Raw genomic sequence first — 19054 nt, forward strand, 5'->3', positions numbered from 1 at the left:
TCCTCATGCCCCCCTCGGCCCAGGCCACGCAGAGGCCAAGTGCGCAGGTGTGTGGGCTCCAAAATGGCCACTGGGTGAAGGCCGAAAACTGGCTGAAGAGCAGCCAAAACGCCCAAGGGTGGCATGAGAACGGCCAGCGGGGGAGGGGGACCCCCGCCACCTCCAGGAACTCCCCCAAGGGGAGTAAAGATAATTTCTTTTTTCAATGTCAGGCTCGCGAACCCCCCAAACTTGGTCCAGTGTTGGACCGAACAGAGGGTGGTTCAGTTCGACCCTGAACAGTCGAACCCGTTCGACGTCAAACCTGTTTGCACACCCCTACCCGAAACCCGGGTTAAGTGGCAGGCTTAACTGTCTCACTGCCGTGCTTTAGGGGTGCCTTGGGCATAATGCACAGATAAATAACCTTCAGTTTTAATTAATAATAGCACTACACATTCCATCTCAACCTTGTATCTTTAAAGGTTTTCTGGAAGGACATGAATCCCAGCAAAGATGCTTTAGGAGGGTAGAGATTACTTAATTTTTTGCCTGCTTATTAGCTTTTCCTTGCAGCTAATTTAAGAGAATGCCTTCTTTGTTATGAACCCCACCGCCTATTAAGATCTTCAGGGGAGGTTTGTCTGAGGGTGCTGCCAGCTCATCTGGTGGTGACTCAAAGGCAAGCTTTCTCCTTAAGTGTCCTAGGGCTGTGGAATGCACTTCCTGCTGAGATTAGAGCACCTCCATCCCTGGTGGCTGTTAGGAAACCAAGCTTTTTCAGCCAAGCCTTTTAGTTAATGGTGTTTTTATGGATATTTTAATCTGGTTTTTATGTTTTAACTGTTAAATTATTGGTTTGTTTTATTCTTGGTTTGTCTTATGCTGACAACTGCCTAGAGACTTCGGTAGTGGACAGTATACACATTTATTTATTAAATAAGTAAATAAATAAATAAATAAATAAATAATTCCTACCAATTACTTCCAGTGTAAAGATGGGCATGGAATCTGGACTTTGGAAAAAGCAGTCGGTAGCAAATAATCTGTAGAGGAAAGAAGGCTTTGGCTCTCTTCTCACACCAGAGTGTTCTACTTCAAATCATACTTGCCTACCTCCAATTTCCAAAGCAAAAGGGGTAACTAGGCTTTAAAGACATTTGAGTGGAACTTGTAGCCCCACCATAAATGCCAAAACTTTAAATGATGTTAAGTTTGTCATTAGAGCATGATGTGCTTCCTGTGAGCGGCTGATCTGGACTGATTGGGGCTGATTGGGGCTGTTGCACTGCTGTTTGGGGCTGTTGCACTGCTGTTGGCCCCCAAAGAAAAGCTACCATTGGCATCAATGGGAACTTCTCCCAGGGTTAAATAGAGGCTGGAAGGAAACTGACTCAGAACTGTGGTGGGAACAAAGGGCTAAATTTCCACTTCCCACCTGCGTGGGACCTAAAAATCAAGGAGAACATGTCCAGTAGCTGGCAGAGTCTAGAACTTGGCTAATAGCCAGTCTATCATGATGGATCACAAGTTGTGCAGGTTTCTTCTGGACTGCACTTTAGGTGTTTCTGGATAACCTTTCTGTACATTTAGGTGAGTGTGTATGTGTGCATGCCCTGTCTGCATATTCTATTTTGTATTCTGTGCAACTTAAAAAAATATATAAATAGGAATGTGATTAATTTGGTGTGCTGTTTTATCTTTTAGCTAGTCACAATTACTCTTGAATAAGTGCACTGGCATTTAAAAATGGTTGAGATGAATAGAAAGTTAAGTATTAGCAGTTTCAAAACCAAATTTCTACTTCAAAAAGACATTGCTTCTGAAGAAGTAGCTTGAAGAATTTAGCATAATCTGAAATGCTAACAAAATTATCACAGTAATCTGGCATTCTGATTTGCTGCAGGATGGTGTTCAGGTCACAGAAAGTGGAAAATTTCATGTTAGTCCTGAGGGATATCTTACTATTCGTGATGTTGGACCAGCAGATGAAGGTCGTTATGAATGCCTTGCACGGAATACTATTGGATATTCATCAGTTAGTATGGTACTAAGTGTAAATGGTAAGATTTACAAATTGCAGTGCATAGCTAGAGATTAATTATTTTATGAAAATCTTCAAACTCTTCAAAAGCTTCCGATATGCAGCTTCTGTACTAAAGAGTCTTGGCCTGAATAATCACCTGAGTAATTCAGCTTTTTAAATTTCTCCTTGTTGAGTGATATCTTTACTTTGTGACTTTAAATAGAGGAAAGTGCTCAAAGTCTTCAGCAATAAGCACACTTATGTAGGAGTAAATCTCCTTTAACACAGTGAGGTGAGTCTCACGGTCAGTGAAACCCACCTCGAGAGGGTCAGCGGGGAGAGCGGGCTTAGCCTGTTCTCCCTGCACACGAACAGGCAGCAGCCTTGGACAGCTGGATCAGCCGCCCACATGACTGCCGGCTCTGTCACGGAGCCGGCAGGGGCTGCGGGGATCGGGGGCTGTGCGTCCCCTGGAAGTTCCAGGATGCTCTGCGTGAGTGTGCGGGGCATGCTGGAGAGATCCCTGAGCCCGGGAAGCAGCTTTTAGCCTCCCGGCCGGGGTCTCCTCCTGTGTTGCCGCTCTGTGGAGCCACACCATGGCAACACACGATCGTAGAGCCCAGGTTAGCGGAGCGCTCGCTTTGCTAACCTGGGCTTAGAGGAGGGCTCCATAAGCAGGTTGAGAGCAACTGCTTGAGAGCAAATGGTCTTGCCTGCAAGCCTGGTGGTTTTCATGGTCTCCAGAAAGCGGGCTGGGCTCCCTTAGCCTGTTTTTTGGCTATCCTGAGAATTGCCTCAGTGGCTGATATCCTGACTGCTGAAGCATGTGGGTAAAGAGGGACTGTGAAGATGTCACTATGGCTCACTTGCAGCTTCCCCAGTCCCTCTGCATGTGTGCTGTTGTGCAAATAGTAAAATGTCTCTACTCTGCCTGTATTCAAGAAGCAATCTGGAAAGGAAAGATGTCATTGACCCCCAGTGACATGTTTCCTCTCTTCCAGAACAAGGACAGAGCAAGGGACATAGGGATCATGGCGCAAGGGAGGACAATTGTCCGCTCTGGTTGCCAGGGTCTCAGGAAGCCATCAAGGCTCTCCCTTGCCCTCTCCCGCAGACAGACAGCAAATGAAATGATCTCCAGCTGGAAGCGCGAGGCACACCGCTCTCCTCTCCAGCCAGCATTTCACTGAAACACTGACTGGGGAGGGATGGGAGAGGGACCTTCTCCCCGGTATTGGTGCGGCCCTTGCATCTGATGTCCCTGTGAGGGGGCGGGGCCAGTGCCAAGAACGGAGCCCATCAGCCCTGGCAGACCTTCCCTTCTCCAATCAGCAGTTTGTGGAATCACTGGGGAAGAGAAGCTCTGCTGGGGCTGATGGGCTCCATTCTTGGCATTGGCCCCACCCTTTGCATCTGACATCAGACGCAGGGGGCATGGCTTGGGGTGCGTGGATGCATTGGTAAAGCCTGGGCGGGGGGAGCTGCCAAAGGACTTTGGGCAGAGCAGGGTGTCCGTTTTGCTCTCTTGAACAACAGCACACGTGTAGAGGGCTTGGGGGGATCACCTGCAGGCCTCAGCCACATCCCTGCAGTCCATCCTTACGTGTGTGCTTTGATGGTCGGAATGTCAGTCAGTGAGTCCTGCATCTGAGTAAATATATATAGGACTCAGTTGCATATTTCCCTTGATATTCATAAGTCACTGTTTGTAAATGTGCACATGAAGTCAAAGCCTGTGCTGGTCATTAGATATGGTTATCTACATATTATGAACAAAATCAGATTCACGAGCATCCAGCAATGTGGCCGCCCTCTGGATTTTGGTTCATTACATTTTGAGTTAGATTCAACTTCCTGTCTCCAAAACCTCTAGTTAACTTTTGATCTACATGACAAGTAAACTTTATAGAAACTAGGATGGAAATGAATGGTGAGTCAGTATGGTGATGAAAAATTGGCAAGAACTGTTGTTCTTGTTAGTGCAATTAAGTTCCAGCAGACTTTCAACAAACTGTTGAAGTTAAAGAGAGACCGTAAAACAAAACAAGCTTTTAAGATCGAGAGGGTAGACTTTCATACTACGGAACACCCAGTTTTCTCCTACTTTTGTAGAGGTTCAGTGGCTGCGATACCATGCAGTGAAACGTGAAGTGAAGTGATACCTCCATAGTGAAAGCCTCCATGCTGCTCCACTGTGTTCTGAATCTCAATTGCACAAGGGTGCTAGAGCACAAATATTTTTAAGGGCTACTGCATGCTCGGGAAGCACTCCATAATAGTGGAGAGTGTCCCTTAAGGCAAGGGGATGTCTTTGCTATTATAGAATGCTTCTGAAGTACAGTAGAGTCCTCCAAAATGTTTGCACTTTTGCACAGTTGCAGTCAGGATTTAAAAAAATGGAATAGTGTGTGGGTTCTCACAGAGTCCTTGCAGCTGTTTGAACTAGGCCCGCTTCATTCGTTGTTGGGATCTGTTGCTGTGTTGGCAATACAATGACTAATATGGCTGGAAACCAGGGATAAACTTTAGGTACATCTAAGGCCCCCAGGGTTTCTTTAGAGGTTTGGCAAGGTTTTTTTGTTGTACCATAGACTGCCATGACCTCTTCCATTCTGCCTTTGAAGTGCTCCTCAATTTAAAAAAAGTGGTTGGCCATATGACACAGCTGGGGAAGTGATATTCAGTAAACCGAAGTCTAAAACTTCATTAGGTGTGTAAAACTAATTACATGAGTAATGACACACATGGTTTAATCATGGTTTAATCTCTTTGATTAAGCTCTAAACCACTTATATTACCACCGATCGTATGTTAGTAATTTTTCTAATTACAGTTGCTAAAGAATAGAGTTTTCTCCAAGAGCAATTTAATTTTTTTATAACATTCCCAAGAGAGTAATAATTTTTAGTTGCAAAAGAAATAGAGCTTTTAGAAAAAGTGGCTTTCTTTGTTAGTACCAAAATGATGTAGTGTCTAGACCAATGGTTCTTAAATTATTGTGGCTGAGGATGCTGGGAGAACATCCCAGCAACATCTGGTCAACCCCACATTAAGAACTACTGGTCTAGATTTTGTGTAAACTGTGCATTTTTTGTGTATGGAGAACTTTGCAGCTTTCCCCCTTTTCTCCCTGCAGTTCCTGATGTCAGCCGAAATGGAGATCCATTTGTAGCCAGCTCAATTGTTGAAGCAATTGCTACTGTTGACAGAGCAATAAACTCAACACGCACACATTTGTTTGACAGGTATTGTGTTGTCTGGAGGTTTTATTTTCAGTATGACCATGAGTTGGTGCATTAATTGTTCATTTTGAAGCTGTAGTTTAAGGGGACATGGCAGTCTAGCTAGAAACATGGTTGATCCTTATAAATCCTTTATTTACAAGGTTTCCTATTTTTGTCTAATTAGTTCAGTATGGGTACATCCAGACATCATCTGCAGTCTTGGTAGTGTAATGCACTTTTCCTGCTTATGGCACCAGCATGCTCACTGCAGTGCATGTGATTCCTTGAGTAAAAGCCTTGTGAATTATACATGCTCCCAAGTAATTTCCAGATTTCAGTCAATTCAGTATTTCTAAATGGAAACCAAATAGCAGTTTTCTAAAGAAGAATTCATCTCAAAGCTTCTTTTGGTGCACACCAGGGGTCTCTTCTGTTGCAGAATGCCTTGAGCTGCTTTGGAGGACATGGCATAAGTTTCTCTGAGTTTTAGGGTGTGTGAAGAGGCTTTTTTCAAACCCAGAGTCACAGCAGCAAAACAGTGCATGAAATTCGCCATAGTGCCATTTCAACCACAACCAAAAATCTATATTTATCATCTAATTATATTTTCTTATTGGATTTAATACATCAGTTTGCAGAGGTGGACATCCTGGGTAATGAAGCATTTGCTCTTCAAGGGACTGTGGAGGTGCGACAAGAGTCCTCATGTGGCTCCTTCATTCCCATGCTTGTGCTCTGTTGCACCAAAACCATTAGAGTTCCAAATGCCCCCTGTTCTCCGGAAGGGCTCTCTAATTTTGGAAACCTGTAGTTGAGGTTCAGCAATGTGTTTCCAATCTTGGAGAACCCTTCCAGAGCATGAGGAGTGTTACTCGGATTCTTCTATCACAGCATGCATGCATGCACAAGGAACAGGGGGAGGGGGCAGAGTTGGACCAGGGCTCCTGTCATACCTTCACAGTCCTTCAAAGCACACACGCTTCATTAGTCAGGATGTCAGCCAGTCAGTCCACAGAAGCACTAAAGCAGGGTTCCATTCCCTTTGTTTAGTTGTCTAAAATGTAGCGTGCTTGACAGTCCTTACTCAACAGTCATGTGAAGCTGTCAGCTGATAGTATGTATATGTATGTATGTATGTATTTGCTTACAGTTTGTGTTAGTAAAAAAATGTACATATTTATAAATTATTCAGTAATACTATAATGTAACAGTCTTAATGTTCCTTTGTTATAATACTCAATGGGTATTTTATCCTTTTGTTTTTACTTCATTTTCCTGTTTTCATCTGCTAGTCGCCCTCGTTCTCCAAATGATTTGCTAGCGTTATTTCGATACCCAAGAGATCCCTACACTATTGAGCAAGCGAGAGCTGGAGAAATATTTGAAAGGACATTACAGCTAATTCAAGAACACGTACAAGATGGTTTAATGGTGGATCTAAATGGAACAAGTCAGTGTTTTCCTTAACACCTTCCATATATCTTCTATTCTGTGTGGGCTTCAATTAACTTTGCTTCAAAAATTATTTTTTTATATAACAAAGTATTTTATTTTGATTTCCAGCCCACTTTAGTTTAATCAGTGCTGTACTAAAACGTGTAAGACAATTCTAAATAGAGGGGGGGGGGAATAATTACCACTAAAACATGGTAACAACAAACAACAGTTCACTGAAGATGGATCATTGTTTCCATCAACAACTTTGACTGAAACAGAAGCAACAACTTTAGAGGAAGTTAGATATATCAGCTGTTCAGCAATGAAGCTTGATCCTGCATAAATTTCTTTCCTTTGGAAAATTTCAGGGAAAGATTGAACACTACCTTTTGGGATGACTTTTAGCACATTTTGTCCTATAGTAGTTGTCAACAGACAAGTTAACACATTGACGATCATGCAGTTGAGCCTTTGATTTGCATATGATTCATTGTAACTAATTTGAAGGTTGCCTTAATGCTATAATGGGGCTATTCACACGTGCAGGCAAAACCGGGCTAGGAAAGCCCACCCTGGTTTTGCCAGCGCATGTGAACCGCTGGGAGCCACACGGCTCCAGGTGGCAGCATGGTGGCAAACCCTGTTAGGAGCCCCAGCTGTTAGCCAGGGTTTAGGGCGCAAGCACTCCTGAAACCTGGGCTAACGGATCATGTGTCGGTTCCATGGCACCAACATGCGGCACCTACACATGAGTAGCTTCCCGACTGGTGTGCCTCCTGGTTTTCATGGTGCATTATGGAAGTCCTGGGGGCGTCCGGGCCCAGACACCCTGTGCTGCCAACAGGAGCCATGGTTGCCAGAACCTAAGGGGTATACTCATGGGTCAAATGGGCCGTAAGCCAGAATTTGGCTTTTAAAAAGCCAAATCTGGCCACTCAGGCAGGAGCCAGCCACTGTCTCACGATCCGCCCCGGGATCACAAGGGAGAACAGATTGTCTGTGGGGCAGGTAAGCATTTCAAGGCTTCCTCCCCTCGCCCCTTTGGAGCCCTTTATCTGATCGTGATCAGTGTGGTCCTGGGCTGTGGCCCACATGACCAGCACTTTTGCGAGCTGCACAGTGTTCTGGAGGCTAGAAAAATGCATCCCGGCTTCCAGATATCCCACAATGCATCGCACGATGAGCGCGATGCATTGAGTGATTATGCTGTGAGTTGGACACTCTAGGCACTCGGCTCTGTGTCTGCTTGGGCTGCATGCAGCCCAAGCATACACATGACCCAGGCACATGGTCTAGTAAAAATCCTGGGCTACCCAGGAGGGATTGGCCTTGATCCCGGCACTTCACATGAGCAGCCCTACCTAGGTAGGGATGCTTGAGTCTGGTTAGGGTTTCTCGTGTGAACAGCCTCATAGTATTGCAGCCTCATAGAAACAAAGTGAACTTATTGATGACACCTTCAAACAGTATTCAAGGATAGTTGTTTGTTAGTCAACTGTCGTGATCCTTTGGGAATAGGGATCCATCTTATATATTACTTCTCTGTGTAAACAGCTTTGGACACTTTTTTAAAAAAGTGGTATATAAGTAGTTGTTCTTGTTGTTAAACATTAATGGCTGATATGATCAGAAAAATTACCCACTCAAATTAAAAGAACAATTTTAATTCAAATGGGACGACTGAGTAATTTCCATCAAGTCAACCAACATTTATTTTTAATTACTAACATTAGCCAAATTAATAATGTTAATTATTATTAAAAGAGAAGGCAGAAGAGTGAAATTGTGTCAGATATTGCTGAAATTTCCTGAAGATATTTTCTTACTTTCTCATCCCAACAAGATTTTCATTTGGCTCTTCATAATCTCTTCCCATTCATTTCTAACCCCAGCATGTGTACTTGCATACTGGGGTACTTGAAATATATTTGAATGGGAAAGAAATGAAGCCCCATGCAGAGATCTTCTGTTAAGAGACCAGGATCATACCACTTTCCCAATATATGCTTCTTCAACATGTGCTTCTTTGACTTTCCTGACATCTTCAACACATAGATGATAGGCAAGCCTGGGGCTGAACAAGCATTGTGCCCATTACGTATGGACTTGGAGCCACTTATATTTAGATTCCAATATACATTGATCAGATCTCGATAATTGTTATTCCCTGCATTTAAGGAGTAAAGATCACATCGGGATTCAAATTCAGAGCTGGCTAGTAAAAAAATAATGCTTGGTATCAAGCTCTGGCATAATTTGTTGACCTCTGATGACACAGACTGGGCTTATCGACATTGGTCACTATATGATTAGGCTCCAGTTTGAACCTGACTCCATTGTGTTACTGTCTGACAGGCTGGAGGAAGGGCAAAGATGCTGGGAGTGGGGCAATCTTGCATAGATTTAAAGCTTCTGCATATACCTTTTTACAGTAGGAAAAGGCTCCTAATTTACAACAGCCACTAGAGAGTTATGTGGATTTTGAAATAATATACCTTCATTATTAAATGAATTTCTTATCTTCAGAAATTAAGCTGTATAATCCAAAAACTGAGATTCATTGCAAAACAACCATCTCTAGATATCTTCTACAAATAGCAGTCTGGTAGGTATCCTGCCATTCTGCATGCACATATCATTCACAGATTGTTTGAGTCATTTCTGCAATTGTAGCTGCTGTCAGAATTATGGAAGGTGACTGTAAGCTCCAGAGACTTCACAATAGTGGTATCCCAGTTTTGTATCTGTCTACCTGATAAGGTTGATTTGGCAGGTCCATTTTGAGATCGGGAAGTAAAGATCTTCTTTCAGCAAGCTTTCAGCTGAGTTTGTTTTGGGGAATTTTTTTTTATTTGCTATTTTAATCCTTATGTTTACATTTGGATTGTTACTATGAATTTTATTGATTTTATTGGTTATAGTAAACATTTATTGCTTTAAAGCAAATCTTTAAACTACTCAGAGAAGGCCTGCTATAGTGGAGCAGTATGCATTTAATAAGTAATAAAATGAAATAATATTTTTGAGGTGCAATCACAAAAAAGAAATTTTCAGGCCTGTCCAGTAAATAGGAAGGCTATTTCATTCACAGTCTTGCAAAAGAAAAAGACTTTGTATTATTTATATAAAAGTGGAAAAGGCAAAAACACCAAAACAAAACCCTGAAGTAGTTGTATAGGAGTTGGATTTCAAGGTGTGTTTTGTATTTTTCACATCACGTATAGATTGGGTTCTAAGCTGTTCAAGGCTGAGCTCTGAAGTCTGTCTATTACTTTTGGTCAGTTTTTGTTTTGTTTTATATTTTATTTTACATACAATTTATTATACAGTGGAATAATAAATTTCCTTCCTTGTCAGAAGGAAAGACTGTGTCTTTAATATTTTCTTTACCATTCCCTATTACAGTAACACACCAGAACTTTAAAAACCCCTCTAAAAAGTAGTGTGTCCACCAACAAATTAATTAAAGCTTTAGTTGCCTAATCTACACAATTGCACTCATTAAATTGTATCATCCTAGCATTTATGACTTTGTTTCCAGTACTTGAAAAAGCATTTATTTTTTCTCTCTTTCTCTGATCTGTTTCAGGCTATCACTATAATGATCTTGTATCTCCACAGTATCTGAACCTGATAGCCAACCTGTCAGGTTGCACAGCTCATAGGCGTGTTAATAACTGTTCAGATATGTGCTATCACCAAAAATACAGAACACATGACGGAACCTGCAATAATTTGCAGCATCCAATGTGGGGAGCCTCTTTGACAGCCTTTGAACGCTTGTTGAAGTCAGTGTATGAAAATGGATTTAATTTGCCAAGGGGCATTGGATCTAACCGGCGTTATAATGGATTCACACTCCCAATGCCTCGCTTAGTTTCAACTACTCTGATAGGGACTGAAACAATAACCCCTGATGACCAGTTTAGTCATATGCTAATGCAGTGGGGGCAATTCTTAGATCATGACCTTGACTCCACAGTTGCGGCTTTAAGTGAGGCCAGATTTTCTGATGGTCAGCACTGCAGTTCAGTTTGTACAAATGACCCTCCATGTTTCTCCATCATGATCCCGCCCAATGATCCTCGAGTCAGAAATGGAGCACGGTGTATGTTTTTTGTACGTTCAAGTCCAGTTTGTGGAAGTGGCATGACATCCCTTCTCATGAATTCTGTTTATCCTCGAGAACAGATCAACCAGCTGACTTCCTATATTGATGCATCCAATGTATATGGCAGTTCAGAACATGAGGCACAAGAAATCAGAGATCTAGCAAGTCACAGGGGCCTTCTAAGACAGGGCATTGTTCAGAGATCTGGCAAGCCTCTTCTTCCATTTGCTACTGGCCCTCCAACAGAATGCATGAGAGATGAAAACGAGAGCCCAATTCCTTGCTTCTTAGCTGGCGATCATCGTGCCAATGAACAGCTGGGGCTCACCAGTATGCATACACTGTGGTTCAGAGAACACAACAGAATTGCCACAGAATTACTGAAACTCAACCCACACTGGGATGGTGATACAATATATCATGAAACGCGCAAAATTGTTGGTGCAGAAATGCAACACATAACATACAGCCACTGGCTACCTAAAATCTTGGGAGAGGTAGGCTTAAAGATGCTTGGCGAATATAAAGGTTATAATCCTAATATTAATTCTGGCATAACTAATGAGTTTGCAACTGCCGCTTTTAGGTTTGGTCATACACTGATAAATCCTATACTGTATCGCTTGGATGAAAACTTTGAAACTATTCCACAAGGCCATATACCTCTTCATAAAGCATTCTTTTCTCCGTTTCGGATTGTAAATGAAGGAGGCATTGATCCACTTCTAAGAGGGTTATTTGGTGTTGCGGGTAAGATGCGTGTGACATCACAGCTACTCAATACAGAATTGACAGAAAGGCTGTTCTCCATGGCACGGGCTGTAGCTTTAGATCTGGCTGCAATGAATATCCAAAGAGGCAGAGATCATGGAATCCCACCTTACCATGATTTTAGAGTTTACTGTAACCTTTCTTCTGCGCACACCTTTGAAGATTTGAAAAATGAAATTAAGAATCCTAATATCAGAGATAAACTTAGCAGGTGAGTTTCAGATATAATTGATCCTTTCCGCAACTGTAGAATAATCTTGAATTTTTTAAAATGGAAAAAACCAAAACAAATCCCAATCATATTTCTATGCACTTCCTGATGCATACATGGAGCTCTCTGTGTAGTCAGTTTCCCTGTTCATTTCAGTGGAAGAACCACACATGTGCTTGCTTTTCTTTGTGTGCAGGTTGGGGTCTTAAGCAGCTTATGATTTGGCTTGGGCGGGGGTGGGGGGCGTTCTAAGAATGAGGACAGATTTTCTCCTGGACAAGATTTGCACGTGCTGTTCTTTGACTCCTAGTTTTAATAATGCTGTTAGACCCACAAGGCACACAATACAGATAAAATTGCATAGTACCTTTTAATGGACCAAATAATATTTAAAATGTTGGGACTGAACTTCTGAGTTATACAAAAGCTGTAAGTGGCCTTGCCTTAGAAATCAGGTTCCACAAACCCAGCACTTTATTAATAATAGAAATAAACTAGGGCTTGGAATTACCTGGAAGTGATACTGATTACATCTGGGGGGACAATATCTGATTATTGACTCGGGAAGGAAGGACACTCAGCACAAGCCGAAAGACAAATTCCTGTCTAATCAGCACTTGTGGAAAGAAAGTGGGGTGGTAGTGGTGGTGGAAGGAGTCAATAGCTCTGGTCCTGAGGAATCTCTTTTGAAGACTGCTTTAGTAAACACTGGCTAAAATTAAATCCACCACTTCCAAGCACTTGAAGGCACGGCAACAATAACTTCAAGCAATAACATGTAGCAAAAGCAGGCTCTTTTCTTCCCACTTCGTTGTGTGAAATTTTATCTATAGCTCTTATATATGTGATATAATAAATTCACAGATACAGATATATGATCATCCACAATCGTTTGTCTTTCCTGTGATAGATTATATGGTTCACCACTGAACATAGATTTGTTTCCTGCTCTTATGGTAGAAGATTTAGTTCCTGGGAGCAGATTGGGACCAACACTGATGTGTCTCTTGAGCACACAGTTTAAACGTCTCCGGGATGGAGACAGGTAGGTTTTGTGGATAATGGAAGTGATTCTTTAAAAATTTAACCATAAAGGCTTTGTGTCCTTTTTGTCTTTCTCTCCTTAATAATACTGGGAGTTGCCATAGTGTGCTAGCATGGGATGAAAAGGAAAACTGCATGGAAAGATGTGGGAATGGCTGGGGAAATGGAAAAGGGAGACCTATAGATTTATTTGTAAGATGGGCAGAGATGAATTGTTCCTCCTTCTTTGATAGATGTTTAACTTGCCCCTCTCTTCTTCCCCGTTTCTTTTTCTGCTTTGAAAATCATGGAACTTCCTGCTTCTTATATATTGGGTGTGGGGGAGATGGATGATTTTCAAAGCTGCAAACAGAACTCTGTACAAGTATTTTCTGGATCCCAGAAGGATATAGTTAATAAAAAAGAATATATATATATAGAGAGAGAGAGAGAGAGAGAGAGAGAGAGAGAGATAGTCTCGTAAACGTACCCGTCGCTAATGCCATGTGTGGCAGCTCTCGCAAGAGTTCGTGAGCAAGCTACCAATTAACTTTGGGTGGCCGGCCAGCAGAGGAGAAGCAGCTGCTGCTGGGCCGGCCGAGGCAAAGCGGCCACTGGCGGGTCAGCCAGCAGGCCGAGGAGAAGCGGCCGCATGGGCTGAGGAGAAGCGGCCGCCAGCGGGCCGAGGCAAAGTGGCTGTTGCTGCCGAGTAAAAGCAGCCACTGGCCACCAAGGGAAAACTATGAGTGCAGATGCTCTGCGCCAGGTCAGCTTGTATTATAAATTATTGTTGATTAACAAACAAATATAATGTGCAAGATGTTTTGCCTTCTGCCTTCTTTAGTTGCTCTCATGTTACTGTATATCATCAGACGTTATAACATCAGAGCAACCGAAGAAGACGGAAGCCAAAACATCTTGCCTATTATATTTCTGCTTGTTAATCAACAATAAATTTACACACACACAAACACCCCAACAGCTAGTTGTTCAGCTCTTTAGTGCCCAAAACTACTGACCTATCTTCCCACAGGACAGACTTGTCCCTATGTAGATGGAGAATTTTAAGATGTTGCTATTAATTTCTAACCTGAAATTCGCTGGAACAAATGGCAAAGGGGCAAAGAAATCTTCAGCATCAGGCTATGCCATATATATGTGTGTATAAGCCACCATGAATAAAACATGATAGACAGATGTTTCATATTGGCACAAATAGAACACTTTTCAATTGAGCTTTCATTTTTTTCATATATTAACCTGTTGCCAAATAACTGAGTACTAGATACTGAGTCACATACATTCATCTGCAAACCATCTCTGAGGTTATTACCAGTGAATCTACAAAGAGGTAGGAATGTGCACGGAACCGCAGCAGAGGTGTTGCTTTAAGAGTGGGGGAGAGTGCACTTACCCCTCCCGCTGCTTTCCCCCGCCAGCGTCCATTTTCGTAAAAGTTCATTGGGATGGCAGCATACCTCCCTGCTGCCCCATTGCCCCTGTTGTCCAGAAGTCCATGACATGCCTGCACATGCCATAAAGGGCCTCTTAACTGTTTCCATGCACATCCGTAAAAAGAGGACGTTTTGTTCCCTTTGAGGCATATTGACAAATTTTGCCCATTTTGAGGGATATTTTTGTCCCCTTTGAGGCAATATGTCTCTATTGAGGCATATACTGAAATCTATTTTGGTAACTTATTTATGTTGAAGTAGAATTCATTTCAAGATTAAACATAACAGTTCAATGATAAGCTATGTTTTTAAGTTTGTGTGTATTTTGTATTGTTTTTACATCTCTCCCACACTTTCTCCAAGGACCTCAGAGCAGTGTACATGGCTATGTTTATCCCCATGACAACCTTGTGAAGTAGGTTAGGCTGAGAGATACGTGAGAATCACCCAGTGAATTTCATGGCTTAGCAGGGATTTGAACTCGGCTCTCCCTGGTTGTTTAATTTAAAAAGAACACTGTGGGAATATGATCAGATTCTCCAAATATGTCAGGAAAGAGAGAACTAAGTAACTGACATCAAGACTAAATTACTCTTGAATAGTCCCAATGAAATTAATGAGATAAGTTACTCATATCTAACTTGTCCCACTAATTTCAGTGGGACTCATGAATGATTTAGTCTAAATGACAGCCAGTAAATGGGTAGATAATTATCAAACTAGGAACCAATTTGCCGTTAAAATACATGTACTTAATTGTATGCGTATAAAATGCATATGATAGATACTTCACGCAAAGCTGAAGCCTGTTCTTACTAGAACTCTTTTATCTTTATTTTTTTTGTCAAAAATTTTTTGCCTAATTTATTTGCTCTGTCTCATTTATTTTTGTCTAAGAATTTATCTTTATTTTATGTGAGACTACAGGTTATGGCATGAGAACCCTGGTGTTTTTAGTCCAGCTCAGTTGACTCAGATCAAGCAGGCGTCCCTTGCCAGAATTCTGTGTGACAATGGTGACAACATAACCAAAGTGCAACGTGATGTTTTTAAAGTGACAGAGTTTCCTCATGGATATGGAAGCTGCGAAGAGATTCCTAAAGTTGATCTAAGAATGTGGCAAGATTGCTGTGAAGGTAGGTGTATTGTACAAGTATTAGGCAGGGAAAGTAATTAAAGAATATCTGATATCAAGCTGACCATTTTGAAGACTTTCTAAGGCTGTTCTTCCAGCATAAATCCTGTTTAATATGGTGTCATGGGTAATGTGTCAGGCTTTGACTGGGTTCAAAGCCCTGTTTAACCATGAAACTAATTGCTGACTTTGGCCAGGTCAGCATATTTCTCTCCTTTATGTCACAAGGCTGTTATGGATAACAAAGTGTAATAATCCCAATGTAAATCTTCCTGAGAGGTGAATACCATACATGCAAATTTAACAAATACATGCCTATACGTTAAAACCTTGAAAATCATATTCATAATGCATAACATTCTGCTCAGTTAGAAATTGCAACACACTGGCAGCCTTCCCCTTTTTCTGCCACTCCATGTCCCTCAAACTTCTCAGACAGCTCCTCTTTCAGAGAAGTCTACAGCAATTTGCAAAGGATTGGAAAGAGGGGGGTGGGGTTCGTGGGGGGGGGCAGTTTGAGGAGGGGGGAAATGTGTCCCACTTCCCTAGGATTATGAGTATTTGTGACATTTGTTTTTGTCCCCTCTTCAGCAGTAAGGATAAATGAATTCCTAGTCCCCCCGCCCCAACAAGCTTTCCTTAAAAATGTTTTTTTAAAGCAAACAAAAAACTCAAAACCTTTTTAAAAAAATTCTTTTGAGGGCTTTTTGGGGGGTGGGGTAAGTGTTAAATAAATCCTCTTCCCCTGCTAGCCCTGCCACCTTCTTTCAAAACACAAAAACTTACATTTAAGAAGAGGTTGGGAGGGCAGAAATTATATTCTTGAGCTAGAGATGATGATGACGATGAAGATGATAGCTGGAGAGCATGAGATTGTCATTTTCTCAAGAAGTGATGCATGCAAGCTGAGCATGCTGAGGAGCATTATATCCAGTTACGGAGCAAACCCCCGCGGCCACTTTCTCAAAAGGTTAGAGGATTTAAAAAGAAAAATATTTTTGTTTGGTATTTGAAATGGGGGGAACTTTTGGGGAGGAAGGAGTGCATTGCAGTTGGGGCATTGGCAAAGCCCATTTCAAGTCAGGCCTGAATCTGAAGGGGTCTAGGCTTAGCTCAAGATAAGGGAGGGATATTGCTCATGTTCTCTAAACAATTACTTCTCCTTATGGTATAATTAAAATCCCATAGGTTGGTCAGGGGTTATAATGAAATAGCAGGACTTCCGTCAGCTCTTTATTCTTGAACCACTATATAGTAGGATGCAGTTGTTTTTCTCATCCTTCCTGTTTTCCTAACCCCTGAACACTTTTCCAGGGTAGATATTAACTTATTTTTGTTATTGAAATTTATCTTTTCTTGGAACTTTTTTCAAAGGTAGTATCATCATTTTTTAAAAACCCAGCTGTTCTTTTACATAATAACAAAAACAGAATACTAAGTTTGGCTAATAATTTTTAACCACAGAATTACTCTTCTAACATGGTAAGGCAATTAGCCTCTCTCTCTCTCTCTCTCTCTCTCTCTCTCTCTCTCTCTCTCTCTCTCTCTCTCTGAGCACAGATGTTTGATATCTCAGCTTATTCCTTTTCTGCATGGCTATTGACAACTCATTATTCCCTTTTTGTTCTTTGTATAAATATGCTCCTTAGAGCACCACCTCTACACTCCCAAACCATAGAACTCTGCAGTGGTGCCCCATAAAGAGGGATCTGTTTAGTGCTTTCAGGCTGAAAATTGTGATGATGAACTTCCACTTGGCAATAATGGCATGAAATAGCTTGCATATTTCATTATAACATTCCCTTCCACTCTCAATCAGGAAAATACAGTAGGAAAATTCCCTACAATCTGGTCCTCAGCTGTCATTCCCCACATTATTTAACATCACTTAATAGTTTCTGCTCAATTCTATATTATTCACTGGTTATTTACTTCCACAGTATACCAGTATATGCAACAGCATATTGTTTTAAATGCAGTGCGCTCTGCGCGGTAACATGCAGCACCTACAAAAGGAACCACTCACTTTGAGCCAAGGCCTCCTTCCCCAAGTGCAACAAGTTATGTTGTACAATCCATGCTCTGTCTGCCTACTGTAGATTTTTAAATGCACTGCCAGTTTCTGAGGATTTTTGTAGGTATATTTCACATTTAATAATTTTCTGTTCTTGGGGAAGAAAGGCTTCCTATAAACACGTGTACTGGGAACAGTACATTTATAATAAATTGTTTATTTGGCATTGCACGTTGCCCATATCTTATTAGTAACCCATAACATCCGGTTCACTTTCAGATTGCAGAACTAGAGGACAGTTCAATGCCTTTTCTTATCACTTTCGAGGAAGACGTTCTCTTGATTACAGTTTTCGTGAAGACAAGCCTTCAAAGCATATGAAAATGACAAACACACCAAGGTAATTTTAAAGTAATTGTGATGTTTAAATCAGTCTTACTTTAAATACAAATAGGGTTCTGCCAATCTGTGTAAAAAAGTTTTTTGACATATCCAAAGCATTCAGCTAAGGATTATTATCAGATCCATTAGGCACTTTGTTTTGTTAGTTCTTCAGCATGTGAATTTTAGGAATGTGTCCATATCTTATCAAAGAGGTCATTTTGTCTTCTAAGGACCAGGAAGTTGTATTTCTTACATTTCAAATGTTCCATAAGATAAATGATTTTAAAATAGCTATCCCATGACTGCTGTTGTGCAAACAAATGTTCAAGATCCCCGACTTGTTTTACAAGAGCACAGTCTTGTCTTCTTTCTTTGGGGCAAAATACATGGTCTTTTGTTGATTTAACTATAAGGCACTTTATTCTGCAGACCAGAAAAAGTGGAGTGGACTTTTTAAAAAATAAAATAAATGGTATTAACATTGCATGGTTTATGTCTGGGAAACAGCTTTGTCCCAAAATTCTTAGTTTACTTTCTGAAGGGATCACTATGACTGTCTGTCTGCCTGTCCTCCTGCAAACCAAATTCACGGCATGTGGGAGGGGGTACTAGCAGACCCTGATGGGTATTCCCCACCTATCTGCCATGTTGGTCCATGACGGCAGCCACTCAAAGCTCACAGCACATTGGATGGGTCCTAAGAGTCACTATGTTTAAAAGAAGCAAAAATTATGCTCCAATGGTTCTACTTAAAACTACTTGTTTCTCTGTTGTGACAAATAAATTGGAAATATTGGCTTGCAGTGTTGGATATATGGAGGCATTGCAGAATCTCCCATGCCATTATGGGGTTCTTACACATGTGGTGGCAGTGCTGGACAAGAAGGCAGTATTGGAACCACTGACCTCTTGTGCAATCATACAGTGTGTGCTACTTGCAAAGGAACTAGCCCTGGACATGTGACTGTGCAAGAGGTCATTAGTGCTGGTACTGCCCTCTTGTGCAGCACCATCGCTGTGTGAGAGTCTGACAGTGGTGTAGGATGTGCTGCAATGGCCATATTATGCTGTGGGACATGTAAGCCATTTATTTCTATTATATTTATTAATTAATTTATTTACACAGTCAGACAGGTGTTATTGACTGGTTTGTTTTATCCAGACATCGAGCCCCTGGTGGCGCAGTGGTAAAACTGCCGCCCTGTAACCAGAAGGTTGCAAGTTCGATCCTGACCAGGGGCTCAAGGTTGACTCAGCCTTCCATCCTTCCGAGGTCGGTAAAATG

General features: G+C 41.6%; 1 protein-coding gene across 3 annotated transcripts in view; it reads left to right on the plus strand.

The window, feature by feature from the left end:
• PXDN (peroxidasin) overlaps positions 1 to 19054 on the plus strand; it is a 136867-nt gene that overhangs the window by 95182 nt on the left and 22631 nt on the right. For all 3 annotated transcript variants that reach the window (XR_008313853.1, XM_053286030.1, XM_053286032.1), the window contains 7 exons: positions 1886 to 2042; positions 5142 to 5250; positions 6522 to 6679; positions 10256 to 11759; positions 12670 to 12804; positions 15164 to 15372; positions 17665 to 17785. Coding sequence is in view for 2 of the 3 variants with exons in the window: in XM_053286030.1 (XP_053142005.1) it covers positions 1886 to 2042; positions 5142 to 5250; positions 6522 to 6679; positions 10256 to 11759; positions 12670 to 12804; positions 15164 to 15372; positions 17665 to 17785 (2393 nt within the window). In the remaining variant the exon portion in view is untranslated. The remainder of the gene's footprint in view (positions 1 to 1885; positions 2043 to 5141; positions 5251 to 6521; positions 6680 to 10255; positions 11760 to 12669; positions 12805 to 15163; positions 15373 to 17664; positions 17786 to 19054) is intronic.

The sequence above is a fragment of the Hemicordylus capensis genome, chromosome 1 (genome assembly GCF_027244095.1).
Source record: "Hemicordylus capensis ecotype Gifberg chromosome 1, rHemCap1.1.pri, whole genome shotgun sequence".
NCBI classification, from domain to species: domain Eukaryota; kingdom Metazoa; phylum Chordata; class Lepidosauria; order Squamata; family Cordylidae; genus Hemicordylus; species Hemicordylus capensis.